This window comes from Hordeum vulgare, chromosome 2H, assembly GCF_904849725.1.
Source record: "Hordeum vulgare subsp. vulgare chromosome 2H, MorexV3_pseudomolecules_assembly, whole genome shotgun sequence".
Lineage (NCBI taxonomy): Eukaryota > Viridiplantae > Streptophyta > Magnoliopsida > Poales > Poaceae > Hordeum > Hordeum vulgare.
Window position 1 is genome coordinate 653,343,132 of NC_058519.1, and position 22,659 is coordinate 653,365,790.

Consider the following 22,659-nt stretch of genomic DNA (forward strand, 5'->3'; position numbering starts at 1 on the left):
AACCAAGGGTATGTGATGTCAATTGGCAAGCAAAATCGGATCGCCTGATTAGTGCAATGTACTGCTGTTTTTCAATATATATATTATATGTGGATGAACGCAATCAAGTTTTGCTAGCTTCAGAGTGTGGATCCGTAGTTGATATGTGATCATTTAATTTGTTGATCATTTGCAACCTAGCACCTTAGATCATGTCGCCTAGTGCCCTAGTCCTGAACTTTTTCGCAGATATTTGGAAGGAGATCCGTAGGATTATCAGAAAATGTGACCCCCTTAGACCTTACTAGGTTGTCTTCTCATATAATCCATTTAGAGGTATTTTTGGTGGAGATCAGTTGGTTTATCAGAAAATATATGGGCTATAAACCAGTATATGAATCCGTGATAGCTCACTAGTTTTCTTCTAAATGTGTTGATATGTTGTCTAAACAATATATTTGTCATTATCCTTTTTTCCCTTTTTGCGCTCTTCTTTTTATTTCTACTTACCAATAACAATGAGCACCACTGCCGTAACCATCTCCGTTATGAACTACAGTATACTGTAAAATAGTGAGTAGTAACATTATATTATTGTGTTGTGTCATGCAAACAATTTTGGAATTTCAGTCTATGCATAGTGCAAATTATACACTGTTGTAAGCAAACAGAACAAATATGTCAGAGTGCCCACGATATTGCTCACAAAGAAACTTGCTCATTCTTAATCGATCCCTATGGATAGATCTAGAAATCATAGAATATATAATATGTTTACTAAAGCACATGAAATTTTAGGAATTCCACATAGGTATTTCATGATGCCATGCAATAATCATGGTGCCCCAGCTGATGCTTTTCCTTTTACATGCGGAAAAAATCAAGTTTGGGTCAGTTTGTCTATTTTCACCTCTTCTCTTCTTCTATCGCAAGACACTCCTTTGCTCAAATGAAATATCAAAATGCATCTGGCTAGGCCCCATAAGATCCGTCCCAAAGAAAGCCCATTAGAACCCAACAAAGAAACATTAGGTCTTAAAACAGTCCCTCTTCCACTGAAATGCTCGGTGTCGCCCTAGTGACTCCTAACAAGAAAAATCGCTCTTTGGAAGTATGCTTGGACAAAAATAACATATGGTTAGCTCATGTTCCTTCCTAGGTTGGCTCCCGCCCTTCCCTCTACTCTCACCTCATCCCTGTACTTTTTCGTTCTTTTTTCTGCCATTATTTTTGTTTTCGTGTTCAACTATTTTATTATTATTTCCTTTTTATATTTTTTGTTATTTTTCATTTTTCTTTGTATGGTTTTGTAAGATTTCATGATTTCTCTTCCGTTTAGGCAAAATCATTGTTTCTTTTAGTCCAAAAATTTGTCCCGTCTATAGTTGTGGTTTGTTCCATAATTGCTAAAAATTTGTTTCACTTAGTCCAAAATTGTTTTGCGCAATCATGATTTATTTCTCATGTGATAAAAATTTGCTCTGCTTGATCTAAACTTTTTGTTCCTTTTGTAATCTTGATTTATTTCACATACTCTAAAAATATGGTCCTAGTATTGTGTTTTTGCATATATTATTTGTTTCAGTGGACTAAGATTTTGTTCCAATTGGCCCATATTTCTATACGGATGGAAGTTATGATTTGTTCCATATGTCCTAAAATTTGTTTTAGTTGGACTAAAATTTTGTTTCACTTGTAAGTGTGATTTAATTCTCGAGCGCTAAAATTTGGTGAGATTGAAGCTTTTGCTCCTTTGGTAATGGTAGCCCAAAGGAGAAAGATGAGAATGTGAACAATCAGAGGATGTTTTCCCCCTACGTTGCTTTGCCTAACCTTTTATAGGCGGAGTGGGGGAGATTGTATGGTACTCTAACCACCACGTGTTCCATTCAAGGGAGTAATCACTCTGGTTGGCATGAAAGATCTCACTAAAAATCAAGGTGTAACCATTTTTTTTACCTAATCGAGATGTAACCATGGTACAACAGCATTATGCATTGTCCTGAGGCCACAAGTGGCTCCCCAAGCATTCAGTCATGTCTAACTGGCCAAGCTGTCAGACGGAGTGACCGTTTGAGAGAGTATCAAATGAGCTCATACATGATGTCAACATCCATAGGGGTGCGACAATTTAACCGACGGCACAAGTAGCCAACTGAAAGAACCTAAATTCAAATGAAATACACTGAAACCGATAATTTTGGTTAGAATGCCACTCATCTATCCTAGAAAACCGAGCTAAGTTTGTGAGTTCAGTTTTAGGCCTATGGTGCCAGGAACGTCTATGTCTTGCCTTCACCGAGTCTGGCTTCTGACTCGCTGAAGGGGCGAGCTAGCTGGGCTGACGACGAGTGTGGGAGGCCACAACCTCTTTTTCCTATATTTATTTACGTTTTCAGTTTTCCCTTTTTGATTTTATTTCTATAGTTTTGATTATATTTTAAAATATTCTAAATATATATAGTAGAACAAAAAATCTTCAAAAAACATTTCAAACTTGTTGCATAAGTATTTAAAAATGTTGAACAACTATTTGAAAAATGTAGAACAACTATTTGAAAAATGTTGAACAAATATTTAAAAAATTATTGATCATATATATATATATAAATTTTGATCAAGTATTTGAAAAATGTTGAACAATTATTTTGAAAATGTTGACCATGTATATAGAAATGTTGAAGAAGTATTTGAAAATTTTCGTCCAAGTATTTCAAAAATATTGAACAAATACTTGAAAACATTTTGATCATGTATATAAAAATGTTGAAGATGTAATTTAAATTTATTAAACAATTGTGTAAAAAATGTTGAACAATTATTTGAAAACATGTTGACCATGTGTATAGGAATGTAGAGCAACAAACATAAAGAAATGAAGTAAAACAAATAAAATGAAAACTGGAAAAGAAACAAATTAATTCAAAGGAAAAAGAAAATGAAGAAACAAATGAAATCAAACGAAAAATGGAGAAAAAAAAACATCAAACAAAAATAAAAACATAAACATAAAAAACCATGTCAAAGAAGAAAAAGGAAAACACAAAAAAAACGTGAAAACCATAGAAAAACCGACGTCGTTAGCCTCAAGGACACATTGCGCCAACAACTTATCTGCAAGACACGGGCGCAGTGGCTAGCGTAGCCAGCAATGTCCTGGAGGACCGGAGGTTAATCTGCACCCTTCAGTGTGAGTTTCTACGGGCTCGCATAATGCTAGATATAGTCGCGTCTGATTCCCGAACCGGTCAAATAAACGAACCTGAGTAAGAAATGTAGAAAGCCCAGCCCATTAACTAACTCGCAAGGCCTCACGTTACTCATCTCCTTGTATTTTCTATCACACTTGAACCGTCCAAGCCGCACACCCTCTCCGCATTTTATCCCCATTCTATAGTCTCACTAGCAGAATGTGACCTGCCTCGCCCTAGGTCGCCGCCCCTGTTCTCCACCCGCACTGGTAGCCAACAGCGTTGGTCGGGAAACCATCAGTCGATTTAATTTCGTCCATTCCTTTTCCTCGACGCCATCGCCTCCCTCTCCCTCTTTCCCAACGACCTCCGACTCTTTTGCTCTCCCAGCTAGGAGGGTGTTTGGATCACTAGAGACTAGAGACTAAAGACTAGTAGTAGTCACCTTTAGTCAGTAAACCTCCAAACACCCCTGACTAATGGGTGACTAAAACTAGTTTAGTCTCTAGTCACCCCACCCCCAACTAAAACTGACTAAAATCTCTTCTTCAATTAATGGCTCATCCTCCCATGCTGGCACGCCAATGGAAGGAAGATAAATGAGAATAATTTAATAAAGAGACATTTAATGTTGACTAGTAGTAGTCACCTTCCAAACAGGGCCTGACTAAAAACTTCTAGTCTGACTACTACTAGTCACATGACTAGAGAGTATCCAAACACCCTCTAGGTGGCAAGAGTGGTGTGGCCTCGATCTAGTGGGAGTTCAGGAAACGATGGGACACAACACCACCATGGATTGAATTTATGCTATAGATCGTTGATGTTCGGTTGTCATCAAGGACCGAACCGAATATTAGGTCGACCGTTCTCTAGGTTAATGCTTCTTCAGGAAACCGTTCACAACTTTCAGAAACCTAAATATTTTAAAACCTCGGAAACAGAGCCGAATTATATAGGTAGGCTTGATGCCCCAGCCTATTGGCCCAAAGGTTCGAGTTTTCCACTGTTGAAAAAACGAAAACGCTCTTATATTATCTCATAAGAAAAACAATCTTATATTATGAGACGAAGGGAGTAGATGTTAGGCTTTAGCCAACTGGAGAACAATTTTATATGTGATCATGCATATATTGTTCTGGTATTTTTGGACTACATCATTTATTCTTGATGAAATCCTTTATCTTTTAGTTTTTTCTAACGCTATTTGAAATATAGCATGTTGTATCGTGTATATCATCTGGAGGAGGCCGCCGCTATTTCTCTTAGCACGCTACTTTTTACCTTGCACAGAATCTTAAGTAAAAGGCGAGTGCTACAAATCAATCGGCTGATGTGAGGAAGATTTAAGTCGCCTTGCTGGCCGTTTGATCGACCCCACCACACCGTCGGATCCCTCCTCCCAACCGGTTTGAATGGTCAACGCCCACACGATCTCCTTCCCACGCATCACACAAACACCCCCTTCTCACCTTCGTTCTTGGAGCACCTGCGCCTGCCGGCGAGCGCTGCATCCGAGCCCAGGTAGCCGCTGCCGATGCTTCACTGCAGCAATAACATAGGTGCAGCGGCGCTCCATCGCAGCACCCGACGCCGCAGGCGATGCTCCATTGAGACACATCGTTCCGTTGATGCTTCAGTGCATGCCCGGCGCCCACCGAAGCTCCATTGCAGCACCCGATGTCTCTCGACGGAGCTTCAGGGCAACACTGGCATACCCTCGGCGAAGCTCCATATGCGGGGACGGTTCGTTGCAACCCATCACACCATGAACGATTCGGCGGTGCATCATTGCATCTCCAACAGTCCCGACGATGCCCCACTGCAGCTATGTGGCCTCATGGAGCTTCATGGCAGAAACACGTCGCTGCAAAAGATCACAGATGCTGCCAGTAAGCACTATTTTGGAACGCCGGGGGCCGTCGCCGGCGAGAGTCGCCGGTGAGCTCCATGGGTTGCGATGCCGCTTTGCTGCACTGTAGCTCCGCCTCCATGCGCGAGATCCACGGGGATACAACTCCCCTAGCTTTGCAACGCTGGTGTCCCAGAGAGAAGCAACCGTGACGTCCTTCCATTGCAGCACTGCCGTCGGCGAGCTCCACGGGTCGATGTTGCTTGCGCTGCATAGCATGTCCTCCGTCGTGGCGAGATCCACGAGGATGCAGCTCCTCCAGCTTTGCAGTGCCGGTTTCCCGGATGAGAACCAATTCTGATTCCCTCCCTCATATCTCCGGTGGCCTCGAAGGGTTCAGCCGTGTTGTCCCATGTAGCTTCGGCGGCCGGCTGATGGGTGGATGTTGCTCCTTCAGGCCTTGTTTGGTTAAGGGGGATTGGGGAGGTTTTGAGAGGGAGGGATTTCAGGGGAATGGGTGAATCCCTTTGTTCCACCCATTCCTCTCAAATCCCCGGGGTTTTGCTTCCACTAGTCCTCCGAGGAGGGTTTTGAAACACATGGATAGGAAGGGATTGAAGGGGAACGGAGGGGATTGGGGTAAGCAAACCCCTCCTATCAAATAGGCGCCCGAGGATCTGTGGGGTTTCTGGGCCCCCGGGGATTTTCCTCTCAAACCCTCCCCAATCCCTCTTAACCAAACGAGGCCTCAGTGGAGGAATGGAGATAAGGATAGAACATCGGGAAAAAGTGGTTGTGTAGAAGATAAAGTGGAGAGAGAAAAGCGATGCGTGGTAGCCACGTGGTGGAAGCAAGAGGGGGCTTATGTTTGGCTGTTCTCATCCGACGACTGATTCTAATCGTTTTCCTAAATAAAAACAGCTAGACACGTATACTTTGCGCTGCCCTTTGCTTGGGGACATTTTTCTTTTTGAACAGGAAAACACGCATGATGCTATATTGTCACACCACACATGCGTATAACAGCCTCGCAATGTAATCGACGACATAGGTAGGACGTCACAAATGCACATGGTCGGGATTAATACTAGGGCAGATGATGCTGCTGCCTGCGAGTTTAATTAATTAACTCGGAACGTAGGCCTGATTATTGACATCACATGGTCGGGTAAGCGGTGTCGAGCGCGATGCCGCAGAGCCCCCCGCCTCCGACGTCGCGGCGCATACGGATGTAGCCGGCCTCGCCCCACGTCTGGCCCCACGAGTTCTTGACCAGCCAGTACTTGAGCCCCGAGGCGTCGGCGCCGTAGCCGACGGTCACCACGGCGTGGCTCATCTGGATCCCGCACGCCGCCGAGAAGACGCCGCTCTTGTAGAACTGCATGCTGCTGGGGACCTCGATGGCCACGCCGATGGGCTGCCTCGCGACGGCGCTCTGCAGGGCGAGCTCGTTCTTGGCCACCGCCAGGTGGCCGGTGATGGTGACAGCGGGCTTGGCGGCGCTGCAGGCGCCTCTCACCGCCTTGTACGGGTACTGCGCCGCCGTGGTGATGCCGCCGTTCTCCATGATCCACTGGAAGGCCCTGTGGTAGTACCCTTTGTTGCACCCGCCGTCGTACTTGTCGCAGTCCACCAGCTGCTGCTCCGACAGGGCCACCAGCTTCCCCGTCTTGATGAAGTAGAGGCTCTCCATCGTTGCCACCGCCGAGAACGCCCAGCAGCTGTCTGCATGCATGCATCCGCTCCGGGAACAAAATCAAATTAGTCAATGGAAGCCAGTGCGTAGTATATAAAATAACTGTCTCAACTTTATACTAGCTCTAGTATAAAGTTATACTAAGCTTAAGACAGTTATTTTGGGATGGAAGGAGTACTACGTAGTTGAAATGGATGAGGTGAATTAGTTTACGTACAGCACTGCGAGCCTTGGTTCTTGACCGGCGTCACGGCGCCTTTGGCCCTCCAGTCCACGCTGGCCGGAGGAACCGCCTCCAAGGAGCCGTCGCCACCGCCAGAAGACCACAGGCCGTCAGCCTCGGCGGCCGTCGTGATGGCCGAGCCAGTGTGACCGCCGGCGTACCTTGCGAGGAACTCCTCCCCGGTGAGGTCGGCGAATTGGTTCTCGCCGAGCTCGTAGGTGAGGCCGCCGCGCCTGTTGGTGGCGTCGATGTACTCCACGTTGGTGCGGTACACCTCGAAGCGCCGCAGCCTCTCCTCCGCGCTCAGGTACGAACGATTGTGAGTGGCCTGCCACTGCCGGAACCTGTCCATCATCAGCATGTCACCGGCGTCGACGCGGCCGCCTGATGCCGCGGGGAAGGCGGCGAACAGGCCGCCCGTTAGCAGAACTAATATAGGGATCACCGGCCGTGTGCCGCCAGGGGAGAAAGCCATATCGATCGATCGATCTACACGAGCTTCTGCTTGAGCATGCGTAGCGTTTATATAGAGTTACAAGTGGAGCGCGGGAGCATGTCTTTAAGCAGTGTCGGGTTGGCTGTCGATCGGCCGGCGACGAACGCATGCATGCATGTCGATGCACGTACGTACTAGCTGGTTGAGGAATGGTAACGATCTGCGTTTTGTCTTGGTGCCTTATTTCTAGCAGTGGACTATGTGCATGCATGCATGCATGCCTTGGCACACGAAAGACGATCCATCGAGTTGGTTAGGTTGCCTTGCTCTGCACACCAACTGATCAGGGCCGGGATCCGGTTTGTATGCTAACTAATGCACCTTGTTGCCTTCCCAATTATGGCAACATTTTCGTCTTCTAGCACAGTGCACGCATACGAATTTCAACTTAGCCGTGTTTCACTCTTTCAGCTAGTGTTGATAAATTCAACTGATTGACAGACATTATGCACGATTTACCAACTCAAAAGCTTACAACTCTAATACGCTTTTAACTTTTAAAAATGTTTTTTTAGAAACACACTACAAAAACACTCATACTTACATATACACATGTACACTCATCCCTATAAACGCATGCATGCGCACCCTACCCCTATGAGCACCTCTTTAAGGCTGGTTGTAATGGGAGTATCATATATACTAGTATCATGCATATGATACTAGTGTATGATACTACATCCGTAATGCATAGTATCATGTATTAGTATCATAGAACAGTTTATTCATTGTCATGCATGACACATAGTAGCACAACATTTAATATGATATTGTATCATAATATGATACTCAACCCTCTCTTTCTTTGATGCCACCTCATCAAACATGTCTAGTTGACATGCATGATATAATACTTATGATACTTTCATTACGACCAGCCTAAAAGATGGAGCCGACAGGTTAGGTCTTAAAGTTGACGAAGTCATCATGCATATACGTCTTGTTGTCAACGGGAATGCCTCCTCCCGCTTAACAAACCCATGTGACACAAAAGTGTCATGTGGCATGTGCATACAACCATCCTCCTTACCATCCAACCAAAGATTGATTCACATGATTTTGTAACAACTGTGTGATAATCCGACTTAAAATAAATATTTTCCTGAAAGGAGAACATGACATGGCCTCTGCATCAAAGATGCACACAACCATATTATTAGGGTTAGATCTTAAGGTTGACGAAGTCATCATATACGTCTTGTTGTCAACGGGAATGCTGCCTCCTGCTTAACAAATATTTCACCCATGTGACATAAAAGTGTCATGTGGCATGCGGATACAACCACCTTCCTTACCATCCAACCAAAGATTGATTCACATGATTTTGTAATAACTATATGACACTCTGACTTAAAATAGATATTTCCTAAAAGGAGAACGTGACATATTATTGCAAAGTTTAGAAAGATACAAAAGAAATAATATTCCAAAGAAACATGCCTTGTAACTTGTCTTGCAACACCCGCCCTCTGTGTAGCTGAGATGCACACAACAAACACCAAAAAGTCTCACAATAGGAAAAGTAACTAAACTGATAAATCAACAAAGTAGAACCCTACAGGATGACACAATGGTCAAAAGTGGTGGTTAATCAATCCGGAGGTTATGCTGTCACCCATGTTAGGACAAAAACCCCGTAGCCTCCAGCTCCAACCGCGTACACATCGCCTTTAATATCGGTTGGTGCTTCGGTTGCTGTAGCGTAGACCACGTACTTAGCGAGTCTGTAAAAGAAAATAACCTACAGGGAAAAGCATTTTTGTCATTAAGAACCAAATAATTTCTATGTAGGCGGAGCGGCCAAAGTAAGGCATACATTCCTACCCTTATTAGTGTTTTGAATCTATTTGGTATACCGACCAACCGTGACCAAATATATTGGCAACACTTGTTGGTTGATACAAGTTTGATGCAATTTGGATGGCTAGCCATCTAGGACGAGCAAACTTGCATTGGAAAGGAGGTGTTTCATTATCTCACGATGATCACAAAAGAAACACTTCTTACTTACATTGTGTCGTGCAAGATTGTGTTTGGTTAGCATAATTCCCCTATGAAGATACCACATGAAGATTTTAATTTTTAGTGGAATCTTCGACTTTCAAATTTTCTTGTTATTACTCACTAGTACCTGAGAATGCATGGGCGCACCTATATAGTGTCTACTCTGAAAGACCCCGATGTAGTAAGGGTGTGTTTGGCAGCTGTTCTCACCCTAGCATAGTTGTTCCCTCTTGATGCATGCTAAGTATAGACATGATGAATACATTCATCTTCAGTTGTTTGGTGGTCATGCATGTGTTGTGACATGTTTGGATGAGACTGTGTTTGGTAGGAAGAGGGAGGAGGAAGAGGTGCACTGCGAGGGAGGAAGAGGAGGCAGGTGAAGGAACGGGGGGAGGGGGCAGAGGCGGCGACGGGGCTCGGAAGGCTCCTCCACCACCGTGGGTGAGTGTGGGGCGACTGGATCCGTAGCCGCCGGAGCTCGAGCAAGGCCGCCGGAGCTCGAGCGAGGCCGCCGGAGCTCGGACGAGGCGCAGGGGAGGGGGGAGGGGGGGCTCGGGCGAGGCTGCCGGAGCTCGGAAGGAGCGCGGGCGAGGCTGCCAGAGCTCGGGAGGGGCTGCCGGAGCTCGGGGCGACGGTAGCTCGGGCGACGGGAGCGACGGGGGCGACGGGAGCGACGGGAGCTCGGGGCGACGGGAGCTCGGGCGACGGGAGCTCGGGCCGACGGGAGCGACGGGGGCGACGGGAGCTCGGGGCGACGGGAGCGACGGGAGCGACGGGGGCGACGGGGCGACGGGAGCGACGGGGGCGACGGGAGCGACGGCGGCGACGGGAGCGACGGGGGCGACGGGAGCGACGGGAGCTACGGGGGCGAGGGGAGCGACGGGGGCACGGGTGCACGGGCTGAGCATAGCTCGCCTCAGCTCGCCTCTGCGGGGGGTGCTGGGCTCAGCTATGCTGAGGTCCTTTTTTGCATCAGTTGATGCATGCTCTCCTCAGCCCATACACCCTACCAAACAGCGAAAAGTGGGTCGGGGAGGGAACTTTTGGGCTCATACACTCTCCATGCAGGCTACCAAACACGCCCTAAGGTTCCAGCAAAACACATCCTGGCCTTTTGCGAGTTTAATTGAATCCGGTCGGAATATAAGATTATTCCATGAATTAATCCTGGGGCCAATCAAATCATGCCTGATGAAATATTTGGCTGGGATAAACTGAGCACCAATGCAACAGTATTATCGTGGGAAATTATGTACAAGGTTGTGTGTTGCTCTCGGAGACTAGTATTGCCTAGACTAGTATTGCCTAGACATACGTCTTCCAAGAAACGAACCTCCGACCCGTCCTTTATCTAGGAAGATCCAAAGTGAAAGAGATGTTTCTTAGCCGTCATTAGGCCAGCCCAGTACCACGAGTCGTCACGTTTCCAATAGGCCCGAGAAACCGCCGTTTGGCCTAGATACTTGTTGCGTAACCTGGTTTGCCAAACACCATCCTCAATAAGAATTTTGAACAACCATTTGCTAAGCAAGGCCCTAGTCTTAACCTATAGGTCGTGGATTCTAAGGCCACCTTGGTCTTTCGACCAACAAACCACGCCCCATTTGACTAGCCTGTATTTTTTTCTTTTTAGTGTCTACTTGTCAAAAGAATTTGGATCTAAAACATGATTGATTGCATGCATTGGCTGCAGAAGAATTTTCCTAAAGGCTTATGAGGAATGTATCAAGGTGACACCAGAAAGACCACAATCATACTAGAAGCTATGGCATCACATGACTTATGGATTTGCCATGTTTTTTTTAAATGTCGGGTTCTCATAATGATATTAACATGCTTCAACGATCTCCGGTGTTCAAGTGACTTTGTAATGAGGAATCGTCGCGGTGCAACTTCACCGTCAACGGCCGAGGCTACAACATGAAATACTATCTTGCCGATGGCATATATCCTCAGTGGGCTGCATTTGTGAAGGCCATATCTGAAACACAAGGCAACAAATAAAAGCACTTCACAACAATGCAAGAAACGGCTAGGAAGGATGCGGAGAGGGCATTCAGAGTGCTGCAAACTCGTTGGAGAATTATTCGTAGAGCTGTAATGATGTGGAAATCGGAAACTTAATGACAACTGATGACATGTTGTGTTATATCACACAATACGATCGTCGAGGATGAGGGTGATGGTGTAGTCTAACCAATGATTTCGAAGCACCCGAAGAACAAGTTAAAATCCCGAAAAATCAAGATGCGGCTCTGCTTATGAACTTCTGTGGGTGCATCAGAATTTCCGAAACATAAGGTGCACGTGCAACTATCCAATGATCTGGTAGTGCATATGTGAACCAACGATGAAAAAAATAGATGATTGATTGTGCCCTTTAAATAAATTTTATATAAACACTATTTATGTTGAGTAACAACATTTGTAATTTAAATACGACAACGGTTTGCGTGATCGACGTGTGTGGTTTTAAGGATCCGGATATGCGATATGTGAATAAGCGGAATGAAATATAGGAGCCGTTGGGGCACATTTGTGAACATACCCGGGACGCGTGCTCTTACCACCGAATAATTCGAGGGACGCCACTTTTATTTCTTTGTTGTTGGATCTTGACCGTGGCATCCCAGGTCAACCCCTCGTCACAAGTCAACACGCGCAATGGAACTCAGAAACTGCGGCAGAGCTTCCTATAGCTAGCCAGATTCCATGTCTGGCCCGCTCACCGTTAGCTTTCCCCTCCCTGCTCTGCTCTGCTCGGCCGAGAAATGGAGGAGGATCCCCCGGCGGCGGAGCGGTTCGTGCTGTGGCTGCACGGGCTGGGCGACAGCGGGCGTGCGAACGAGCCGGTGGCCGGGTACGCCTTCGCCGGCGCCCGCTGGGCCTTCCCCACGGCGCCCACCGCGCCAGTTACATGCAACCGTACGTATACATCCGACCTCTCCTTGAATTCTCCATTGCTTGCTCGACGCTTTGACACGCATGGCGTGCATATCAGGTGCCTAATCTGTATGTGTTTCGCGTGCATCAGGTGGCATGCTGATGCCGTCGTGGTTCGACATCCACGACACGCCCATCACCTCCGTAAGAGCTCCACCATCACACAGATCACATGCATGACCCACGAGGAAGCTCACCTCTGTTTTTGCGACTCCTATGGCAGAAATCCGTGAGGGGCGAGGCGGACGTGATGAGGGCGGTGGAGAGCGTGCACGCCATGATCGACCGCGAGATATCCGCCGGAACGAGGCCGGAGGACGTGTTCGTCTTCGGGCTCAGCCAGGGAGGTACCCACGCACAACGACAAGCTCGAACTATTCATCACTCTGTAGTGTAGTTTACCAACAAACTGAGGATGAAATTGCATGCGCAGGCGCGCTGAGCATCGCGAGCGTGCTGCTGTACCCGAGAGCCCTGGGCGGCTGCGCGGTCTTCAGCGGCTTCCTCCCGTTCGGCGCCTCGTTCGCGTCCAGGGTGACGGCCGAGGCCAAGAAGACGCCGGTGCTCTGGGTGCACGGGCGAGCGGACCTCCTGGTCCCGATCGAGGCCGGCAAAGACGGCACCAAGTTCCTGCGGGGACGGCTCGGCATGCGCTGCGAGTTCAAGGTGTACGAGGGGCTCGGCCACGAGCTGGCACCCTACGAGCTCCAGTACTGCGAGCGGTGGGCCGACGGCGGGGGCGGTGGCGGTGGCTCGGGAGACGACGACCCAGGAAGAAGAAACGTGGACCGTGGCGTCCCGAAGAGCAGGCGTTCCTGCAGCTGTGGCTTCGGCTTCTTCTCTCGGTCGTAACGCGCCGCGGATAGACGAGCGGAACGAGTTCTTTTCTTTTTTTAAGAGCTCTTTTATGGTACCATAGGAGAAATATGGGTCGTTCATTTATGAAATCTAATGGTGGGGAGCGATATGTACTGCTCCAATTTCGCTAGTGGAATTGCACGCGGTATGGCTTGCACCGCATCGCTCTGTCCTCCGGTATACGAGTGGTGAGTGTATTTTGGGAAGTGAAAAACTCAGCTGCCGAACCCACTAGGTTCCGGCAGCCACGACGTGCGCCTAGCCACCTACGGCGAATCAGTTGGCTGCGAAGTTAGGCCCTTTTGCTCGTCGTCAACGCCTCGCTTCTCTCCCCTGTCCCTCCCTCCTCTTCCTCTTCCTCCTACCGGCAGCCGGTCGACGACTCGCCGCCCGATGCCGCTGCTCCTCTGGGACACCGTCACGCCGATGCTCACCCGCGACTACTACCTCCTTGTCTTCGTCTTCATGGAGGTCCCTGTCGACGCCCCGCGCCGGAGTTGTGCACCCGTCTACTACGCCGACCTCCCCTTCGGTAGGACGCGCGGCCTCACGCCAGTTTGGCCGCCTCGCCCACTTCAGCACCGCCGTCTCGTCCTCCGAGGACTGGACCACTGCTCGGTGCAGGACCTCCGAACCAACGTCTACTCCTTCTGTACATGCACTGTTGGGTTATGTCGCATGGGAAACAAAAAATTTCCTACGCGCACGAAGACCTATCATGGTGATGTCCATCTACGAGAGGGGATGAGTGATCTACGTACCCTTGTAGACCGTACAGCAGAAGCGTTAGTGAACGCGGTTGATGTAGTGGAACGTCCTCACGTCCCTCGATCCGCCCCACGAACAATCCCGCGATCAGTCCCACGATCTAGTACCGAACGGACGGCACCTCCGCGTTCAGCACACGTACAGCTTGACGATGATCTCGGCCTTCTTGATCCAGCAAGAGAGACGGAGAGGTAGAAGAGTTCTCCGGCAGCGTGACGGCGCTCCGGAGGTTGGTGATGACCTTGTCTCAGCAGGGCTCCGCCCGAGCTCCGCAGAAACGCGATCTAGAGGAAAAACCATGAAGGTATGTGGTCGGGCTGTCGTGGAAAAGTCGTCTCAAATCAGCCCTAAAACCTCTGTATATATAGGTGGGAGAGGGGGGACCTTGCCTTGGGGCTCAAGGAGCCCCAAGGGGGTCGGCCGAGCCAAGGGGGGAAGGTCTCCCCCCCGAAACCGAGTTGGACTTGGTTTGGTGGGTGGGAGTCCTTCCTTCCCTTCCCACCTCCTTCTTTTTTTTTTCTTTTCTCTTTGATTTTTCTTCCAATGCGCATATGGCCCTTCTGGGCTGTCCCACCAGCCCACTAAGGGTTGGTGCGCCACCCTCAAGGCCTATGGGCTTCCCCGGGGTGGGTTGCCCCCCCCCCCCCGGTGAACTCCCGGAACCCATTCGTCATTCCCGGTACATTCCCGGTAACTCCGAAAACCTTCGGTAATCAAATGAGGTCATCCTATATATCAATTTTCGTTTTCGAACCATTCTGGAAACCCTCGTGACGTCTGTGATCTCATCCGGGACTCCGAACAACATTCGGTAACCAACCATATAACTCAAATACGCATAAAACAACGTCGAACCTTAAGTGTGCAGACCCTGCGGGTTCGAGAACTATGTAGACATGACCCGAGAGACTCCTCGGTCAATATTCAATAGCGGGGCCTGGATGCCCATATTGGATCCTACATATTCTACGAAGATCTTATCGTTTGAACCTCAGTGCCAAGGATTCATATAATCCCGTATGTCATTCCCTTTGTCCTTCGGTATGTTACTTGCCCGAGATTCGATCGTCAGTATCCGCATACCTATTTCAATCTCGTTTACCGGCAAGTCTCTTTACTCGTTCCATAATACAAGATCCCATAACTTACACTAAGTCACATTGCTTGCAAGGCTTGTGTGTGATGTTGTATTAGCGAGTGGGCCCCGAGATACCTCTCCATCACACGGAGTGAGAAATCCCAGTCTTGATCCATACTAACTCAACTAACACCTTCGGAGATACCTGTAGAGCATCTTTATAGTCACCCAGTTACGTTGCGACGTTTGATACACACAAAGTATTCCTCCGGTGTTAGTGAGTTATATGATCTCATGGTCATAGGAACAAATACTTGACACGCAGAAAACAGTAGCAACAAAATGACACGATCAACATGCTACGTCTATTAGTTTGGGTCTAGTCCATCACGTGATTCTCCTAATGACGTGATCCAGTTATCAAGCAACAACACCTTGTTCATAATCAGAAGACACTGACTATCTTTGATCAACTGGCTAGCCAACTAGAGGCTTGCTAGGGACAGTGTTTTGTCTATGTATCCACACATGTAAATGAGTCTTCATTCAATACAATTATAGCATGGATAATAAACGATTATCTTGATACAGGAATTATAATAATAACTATATTTATTATTGCCTCTAGGGCATAATTCCAACAGTCTCCCACTTGCACTAGAGTCAATAATCTAGGCCTCACATCATCATGCGAATTACATTGTAATAAATCTAACACCCATACAGTTCTGGTGTTGATCATGCTTAGCCCGTGGAAGAGGTTTAGTCAGCGGGTCTGCTACATTCAGATCCGTGTGCACTTTGCATATATTCACGTCCTCCCCTTCGACGTAGTCGCGGATGAGGTTGAAGCGTCGTTTGATGTGTCTGGACTTCTTGTGAAACCGTGGTTCCTTTGCTAAGGCAATGGCACCCGTGTTGTCACAGAACAAGGTTATTGGATTCAGTGCGCTTGGCACCACTCCAAGATCCGTTATGAATTGCTTCATCCATACACCCTCCTTAGCCGCCTCCGAGGCAGCCATGTACTCCGCTTCACATGTAGAATCTGCTACGACGCTTTGCTTGGAACTGCACCAGCTTACCGCACCCCCATTAAGAATAAATACGTATCCGGTTTGCGACTTAGAGTCGTCCGGATCTGTGTCAAATCTTGCATCGACGTAACCTTTTACCGCGAGCTCTTGACCGCCGTCCAGTGATCCACTCCTGGATTACTCTGGAACCTACCTGCCATACTTATGGCCAGGCTAACGTCCGGTCTAGTGCACAGCATTGCATACATGATAGAGCCTACGGCTGAAGCATAGGGGACGGAGCGCATATGCTCTCTATCCTCATCAGTTGCTGGGCACTGAGTCTTACTCAATCTCGTACCTTGTAAAACTGGCAAGAACCCCTTCTTGGACTGTTCCATTTTGAACCTCTTCAAAACTTTATCAAGGTATGTGCTTTGTGAAAGTCCTATCAGGCGTTTTGATCTATCCCTATAGATCTTAATGCCTAGAATGTAAGCAGCTTCTCCTAGGTCCTTCATAGAGAAACTTTTATTCAAGTAATCCTTTATGCTCTCCAAAAACTCCACGTTGTTTCCAATCAGCAATATGTCATCCACATATAATATTAGAAACGCCACAGAGCTCCCACTCACTTTCTTGTAAATACAAGATTCTCCAACCACTTGTATAAACCCAAATGCTTTGATCACCTCATCAAAGCGTTTGTTCCAACTCCGAGATGCTTGCACGAGTCCGTAAATGGATCGCTGGAGCTTGCACACCTTGTTAGCATTCTTAGGATCGACAAAACCTTCGGGTTGCATCATATACAATTCTTCCTTAAGGTAACCGTTAAGGAACGCCGTTTTGACATTCATCTACCAGATTTCATAATCGAAAAATGCAGCTATTGCTAACATGATTCTCACGGACTTAAGCATCGCTACGGGTGGGAATGTCTCATCGTAGTCAACTCCTTGAACTTGTGAAAAACCCTTTGCCACAAGTCGAGCTTTATAAACGGTCACATTGCCGTCAGCGTCCGTCTTCCTATTAAAGATCCATTTGTTCTGAATAGCCTTGCGGCCCTCAGGCAGTACCTCCAAAGTCCACACTTTGTTCTCATACATGGATCCTATCTCGGACTTCATGGCTTCTAGCCATTTGTTGGAATCTGGGCCCACCATTGCTTCTTCATAATTTGCAGGTTCGTTGTTGTCCAACAACATGATTGATAAGACGGGATTACCGTACCACTCTGGAGCAGCACGTGGTCTCGTCGACCTGCGTGGTTCGACAGAAACTTGAACCGGAGTTTCATGATCATCATCATTAACTTCCTCCTCAACCGGCGTCGCAACGACAGAGGTTTCCCCATGCCCTGCGCCACCATCCAGAGGGATGAGAGGTTCGACAACCTCGTCAAGTTCTATCTTCCTCCCACTCAATTCTCTCGAGAGAAACTCCTTCTCGAGAAAAGCTCCGTTTTTAGCAACAAACACTTTGCCCTCGGATTTGAGATAGAAGGTGTACCCAATTGTCTCTTTTGGGTAACCTATGAAGATCCACTTTTCCGCTTTGGGTTCCAGCTTTTCAGGCTGAAGCTTTTTGACATAAGCATCACATCCCCAAACTTTAAGAAAAGACAACTTTGGCCTTTTGCCATACCACAGTTCGTATGGTGTCGTCTCAACGGATTTTGATGGTGCCCTATTTAAAGTGAATGCAGTTGTTTCTAATGCATAACCCCAAAACGATAACGGCAAATCGGTAAGAGACATCATAGATCGCACCATCTCTAATAAAGTACGATTACGACGTTCGGACACACCATTACGCTGTGGTGTTCCAGGCGGTGTCAACTGTGAAACAATTCCACATTGTCTTAAGTGAGCACCAAACTCGAAACTCAGATATTCACCCCCACGATCAGACCGTAGGAACTTGATCTTCTTGTTACGATGATTTTCAACTTCACTCTGAAATTGCTTGAACTTTTCAAATGTTTCAGACTTGTGCTTCATCAAGTAGACATAACCATATCTACTCAAATCGTCAGCGAAGGTGAGAAAATAACGATATCCGCCGCGTGCCTCCACGCTCATCGGACCACACACATCGGTATGTATGATTTCCAACAAGTCACTTGCACGCTCCATTGTTCCGGAGAACGGAGTCTTAGTCATCTTGCCCATGAGGCATGGTTCGCACGTGCCAAGTGAATCAAAGTCAAGTGACTCCAAAAGTCCATCGGCATGGAGTTTCTTCATGCGCTTTACACCAATATGACCTAAGCGATAGTGCCACAAAAATATGGCGCTATCATTGTTAACTCTAACTCTTTTGGTCTCAATGTTATGTATGTGTGTATCGCTATCAAGATTCAATATGAACAATCCTCTCACATTGGGTGCATGACCATAAAAGATGTTACTCATAGAAATAGAACAACCATTATTCTCTGACTTAAAAGAGTAACCGTCTCGCAATAAACAAGATCCAGATATAATGTTCATGCTCAACGCAGGCACTAAATAACAATGATTCAAGTTCATAACTAATCCTGATGGTAACTGAAGTGAAACTGTGCCGACGGCGATTGCATCAACCTTGGAACCATTTCCTACGCGCATCGTCACTTCATCTTTCGCCAGCCTTCGTCTATTCCGCAGTTCCTGTTTCGAGTTGCAAATATGAGCAACAGAACCGGTATCGAATACCCAGGCACTACTACGAGAGCTGGTTAAGTACACATCAATAACATGTATATCAAATATACCTGATTTTTCTTTGGCCGCCTTCTTATCTGCCAGATACTTGGGGCAATTGCGCTTCCAGTGACCCATACCCTTGCAATAGTAACACTCTGTTTCAGGCTTAGGTCCAGCTTTGGGTTTCTTCGTCGGATTGGCAACAGGATTGCCGCTCTTCTTTGAATTACCCTTCTTGCCTTTGTCGTTTCTCTTGAAACTAGCGGTCTTATTCACCATCAACACTTGATGCTCTTTACGGAGTTCAGACTCTGCGACTTTCAGCATCGCAAACAACTCGCCGGGTGACTTGTTCATCCCTTGCATGTTGTAGTTCAACACAAAGCCTTTATAGCTTGGCGGCAGTGATTGAAGGATTCTGTCAGTGATAGCCTCTTGCGGGAGTTCAATCCCCAGCTCAGCTAGACAGTTTGAGTACCCAGACATTTTGAGCACATGTTCACTGACAGACGAGTTCTCCTCCATCTTGCAAGCATAGAATTTATCGGAGGTCTCATACCTCTCGATCCGGGCATTCTTCTGAAAGATAAACTTCAACTCCTGGAACATCTCAAATGCTCCATGATGCTCAAAGCGACGTTGAAGTCCCGGTTCTAAGCCATACAAGACTGCACATTGAACTACTGAGTAGTCCTCCTTACGTGCTAACCAAGCGTTCTTAACATCCTGATCAGCCGTAGCGGGTGGTTCATCTCCTAGCGCAGCATTAAGGACATAATCCTTCTTTCCAGCTTGTAAGATTAGCTTAAGATTACGAGCCCAGTCTACAAAGTTGCTTCCATCATCTTTCAACTTAGCTTTCTCTAGGAACGTATTAAAATTCAGGGTGACTGTCGCGTGAGCCATGATCTACAACACAAATATATTCAAAGTGGACTTACACTATGTTCAAGATAATTAGAGTTTAACTTAATCAAATTATTCGCTAAACTCCCACTCAAAAAGTAAATCTCTCTAGTCATTTGAGTGGTTCATGATCCACTTACACTAGCTCAAGTCCGATCATCACGTGAGTTGAGTATAGTTTCAGTGGTAAGCATCCCTATGCTAATCATATCATCTATATGATTCATGATCGACCTTTCGGTCTCATGTGTCCCGAGGCCATGTCTGTACATGCTAGGCTCGTCAAGCTTAACCCGAGTGTTCCGCGTGCGCAACTGTTTTGCACCCGTTGTATGTGAACGTTGAGTCTACCACACCCGATCATCACGTGGTGTCTCGAAACGACGAACTGTAGCAACGGTGCACAGTCGGGGAGAACACAATTTCGTCTTAAAATTTTAGTGAGAGATCACCTCATAATGCTACCGTCGTTCTAAGCAAAATAAGATGCATAAAAGTATTAACATCACATGCAATTCATAAGTGACATGATATGGCCATCATCACGTGCTTCTTGATCTCCATCACCAAAGCAGCGACACGATCTTCTTGTCACCGGCGCCACACCATGATCTCCATCAACGTGTCGCCATCGGGGTTGTCGTGCTACTCATGCTATTACTACTAAAGCTACATCCTAGCAAAATAGTAAACGCATCTTCAAGCACAAACATTAGTATAAAGACAACCCTATGGCTCCTGCCGGTTGCCGTACTATCGACGTGCAAGTCGATATTATCTATTACAAAATGATCATCTCATACATCCAATATATCACATCACATCGTTGGCCATATCACATCACAAGCATACCCTGCAAAAACAAGTTAGACGTCCTCTAATTTTGTTGTTGCATGTTTTACGTGGTGACCATGGGTATCTAGTAGGATCGCATCTTACTTACGCAAACACCACAACGGAGATATATGAGTTGCTATTTAACCTCATCCAAGGACCTCCTCGGTCAAATCCGATTCAACTAAAGTTGGAGAAACCGACACTTGCCAGTCATCTTTGAGCAACGGGGTTACTCGTAGCGATGAAACCAGTCTCTCGTAAGCGTACGAGTAATGTCGGTCCAAGCCGCTTCAATCCAACAATGTCGCGGAATCAAGAAAAGACTAAGGAGGGCAGCAAAACGCACATCACCGCCCACAAAAACTTTTGTGTTCTACTCGAGAAGACATCTACGCATGAACCTAGCTCATGATGCCACTGTAGGGTTATGTCGCATGGGAAACAGAAAATTTCCTACGCGCACGAAGACCTATCATGGTGATGTCCATCTACGAGAGGGGATGAGTGATCTACGTACCCTTGTAGACCGTACAGCAGAAGCGTTAGTGAACGCGGTTGATGTAGTGGAACGTCCTCACGTCCCTCGATCCGCCGCGCGAACAATCCCGCGATCAGTCCCACGATCTAGTACCGAACGGACGGCACCTCCGCGTTCAGCACACGTACAGCTCGACGATGATCTCGGCCTTCTTGATCCAGCAAGAGAGACGGAGAGGTAGAAGAGTTCTCCGGCAGCGTGAGGGCGCTCCGGAGGTTGGTGATGACCTTGTCTCAGCAGGGCTCCGCCCGAGCTCCGCAGAAACGCGATCTATAGGAAAAACCGTGGAGGTATGTGGTCGGGCTGCCGTGGAAAAGTCGTCTCAAATCAGCCCTAAAACCTCCGTATATATAGGTGGGAGAGGGGGGACCTTGCCTTGGGGCTCAAGGATCCCCAAGGGGGTCGGCCGAGCCAAGGGGGGAAGGTCTCCCCCCAAACCGAGTTGGACTTGGTTTGGTGGGTGGGAGTCCTTCCTTCCCTTCCCACCTCCTCCTTTTTTTTTTCTCTTTGATTTTTCTTCCAATGCGCATAGGGCCCTTTTGGGCTGTCCCACCAGGCCACTAAGGGCTGGTGCGCCACCCTCAAGGCCTATGGGCTTCCCCGGGGTGGGTTGCCCCCCCCCCCCCCCCGGTGAACTCCCGGAACCCATTCGTCATTCCCGGTACATTCCCGGTAACTCCGAAAACCTTCCGGTAATCAAATGAGGTCATCCTATATACCAATCTTCGTTTCCGGACCATTCCGGAAACCCTCATGACGTCCGTGATCTCATCCGGGACTCGGAACAACATTCGGTAACCAACCATATAACTCAAATACGCATAAAACAACGTCGAACCTTAAGTGTGCAGACCCTGCGGGTTCGAGAACTATGTAGACATTACCCGAGAGACTCCTCGGTCAATATCCAATAGCGGGACCTGGATGCCCATATTGGATCCTACATATTCTACGAAGATCTTATCGTTTGAACCTCAGTGCCAAGGATTCATATAATCCCGTATGTCATTCCCTTTGTCCTTCGGTATGTTACTTGCCCGAGATTCGATCGTCAGTATCCGCATACCTATTTCAATCTCGTTTACGGCAAGTCTCTTTACTCGTTCCGTAATACAAGATCCCGTAACTTACACTAAGTCACATTGCTTGCAAGGCTTGTGTGTGATGTTGTATTACCGAGTGGGCCCCGAGATACCTCTCCGTCACACGAAGTGACAAATCCCAGTCTTGATCCATACTAACTCAACTAACACCTTCGGAGATACCTGTAGAGCATCTTTATAGTCACCCAGTTACGTTGCGACGTTTGATACACACAAAGTATTCCTCCGGTGTTAGTGAGTTATATGATCTCATGGTCATAGGAACAAATACTTGACACGCAGAAAACAGTAGCAACAAAATGACACGATCAACATGCTACGTCTATTAGTTTGGGTCTAGTCCATCACGTGATTCTCCTAATGACGTGATCCAGTTATCAAGCAACAACACCTTGTTCATAATCAGAAGACACTGACTATCTTTGATCAACTGGCTAGCCAACTAGAGGCTTGCTAGGGACAGTGTTTTGTCTAT

General features: G+C 47.3%; 2 protein-coding genes across 2 annotated transcripts; one reads left to right on the forward strand and one right to left on the reverse strand.

Annotated features, from left to right (window-relative positions):
- Positions 1–6,125: 6,125 nt before the first annotated feature.
- LOC123431244 (ervatamin-C-like) lies at positions 6,126–7,421 on the reverse strand. The gene is made up of 2 exons (XM_045115068.1): positions 6,936–7,421; positions 6,126–6,747 (listed from the first exon to the last, which is right to left on the reverse strand). The coding sequence occupies exons 1-2, from the start codon at positions 7,414–7,416 to the stop codon at positions 6,179–6,181; spliced, it is 1,050 nt and encodes a 349-aa protein (XP_044971003.1). The 5' UTR covers positions 7,417–7,421; the 3' UTR covers positions 6,126–6,178.
- Positions 7,422–12,173: 4,752 nt separating this feature from the next.
- Positions 12,174–13,425, forward strand: LOC123431245 (probable inactive carboxylesterase Os04g0669700). The gene is made up of 4 exons (XM_045115069.1): positions 12,174–12,369; positions 12,479–12,531; positions 12,611–12,734; positions 12,821–13,425. The coding sequence occupies exons 1-4, from the start codon at positions 12,216–12,218 to the stop codon at positions 13,237–13,239; spliced, it is 750 nt and encodes a 249-aa protein (XP_044971004.1). The 5' UTR covers positions 12,174–12,215; the 3' UTR covers positions 13,240–13,425.
- The last annotated feature ends 9,234 nt before the right edge of the window (positions 13,426–22,659 follow it).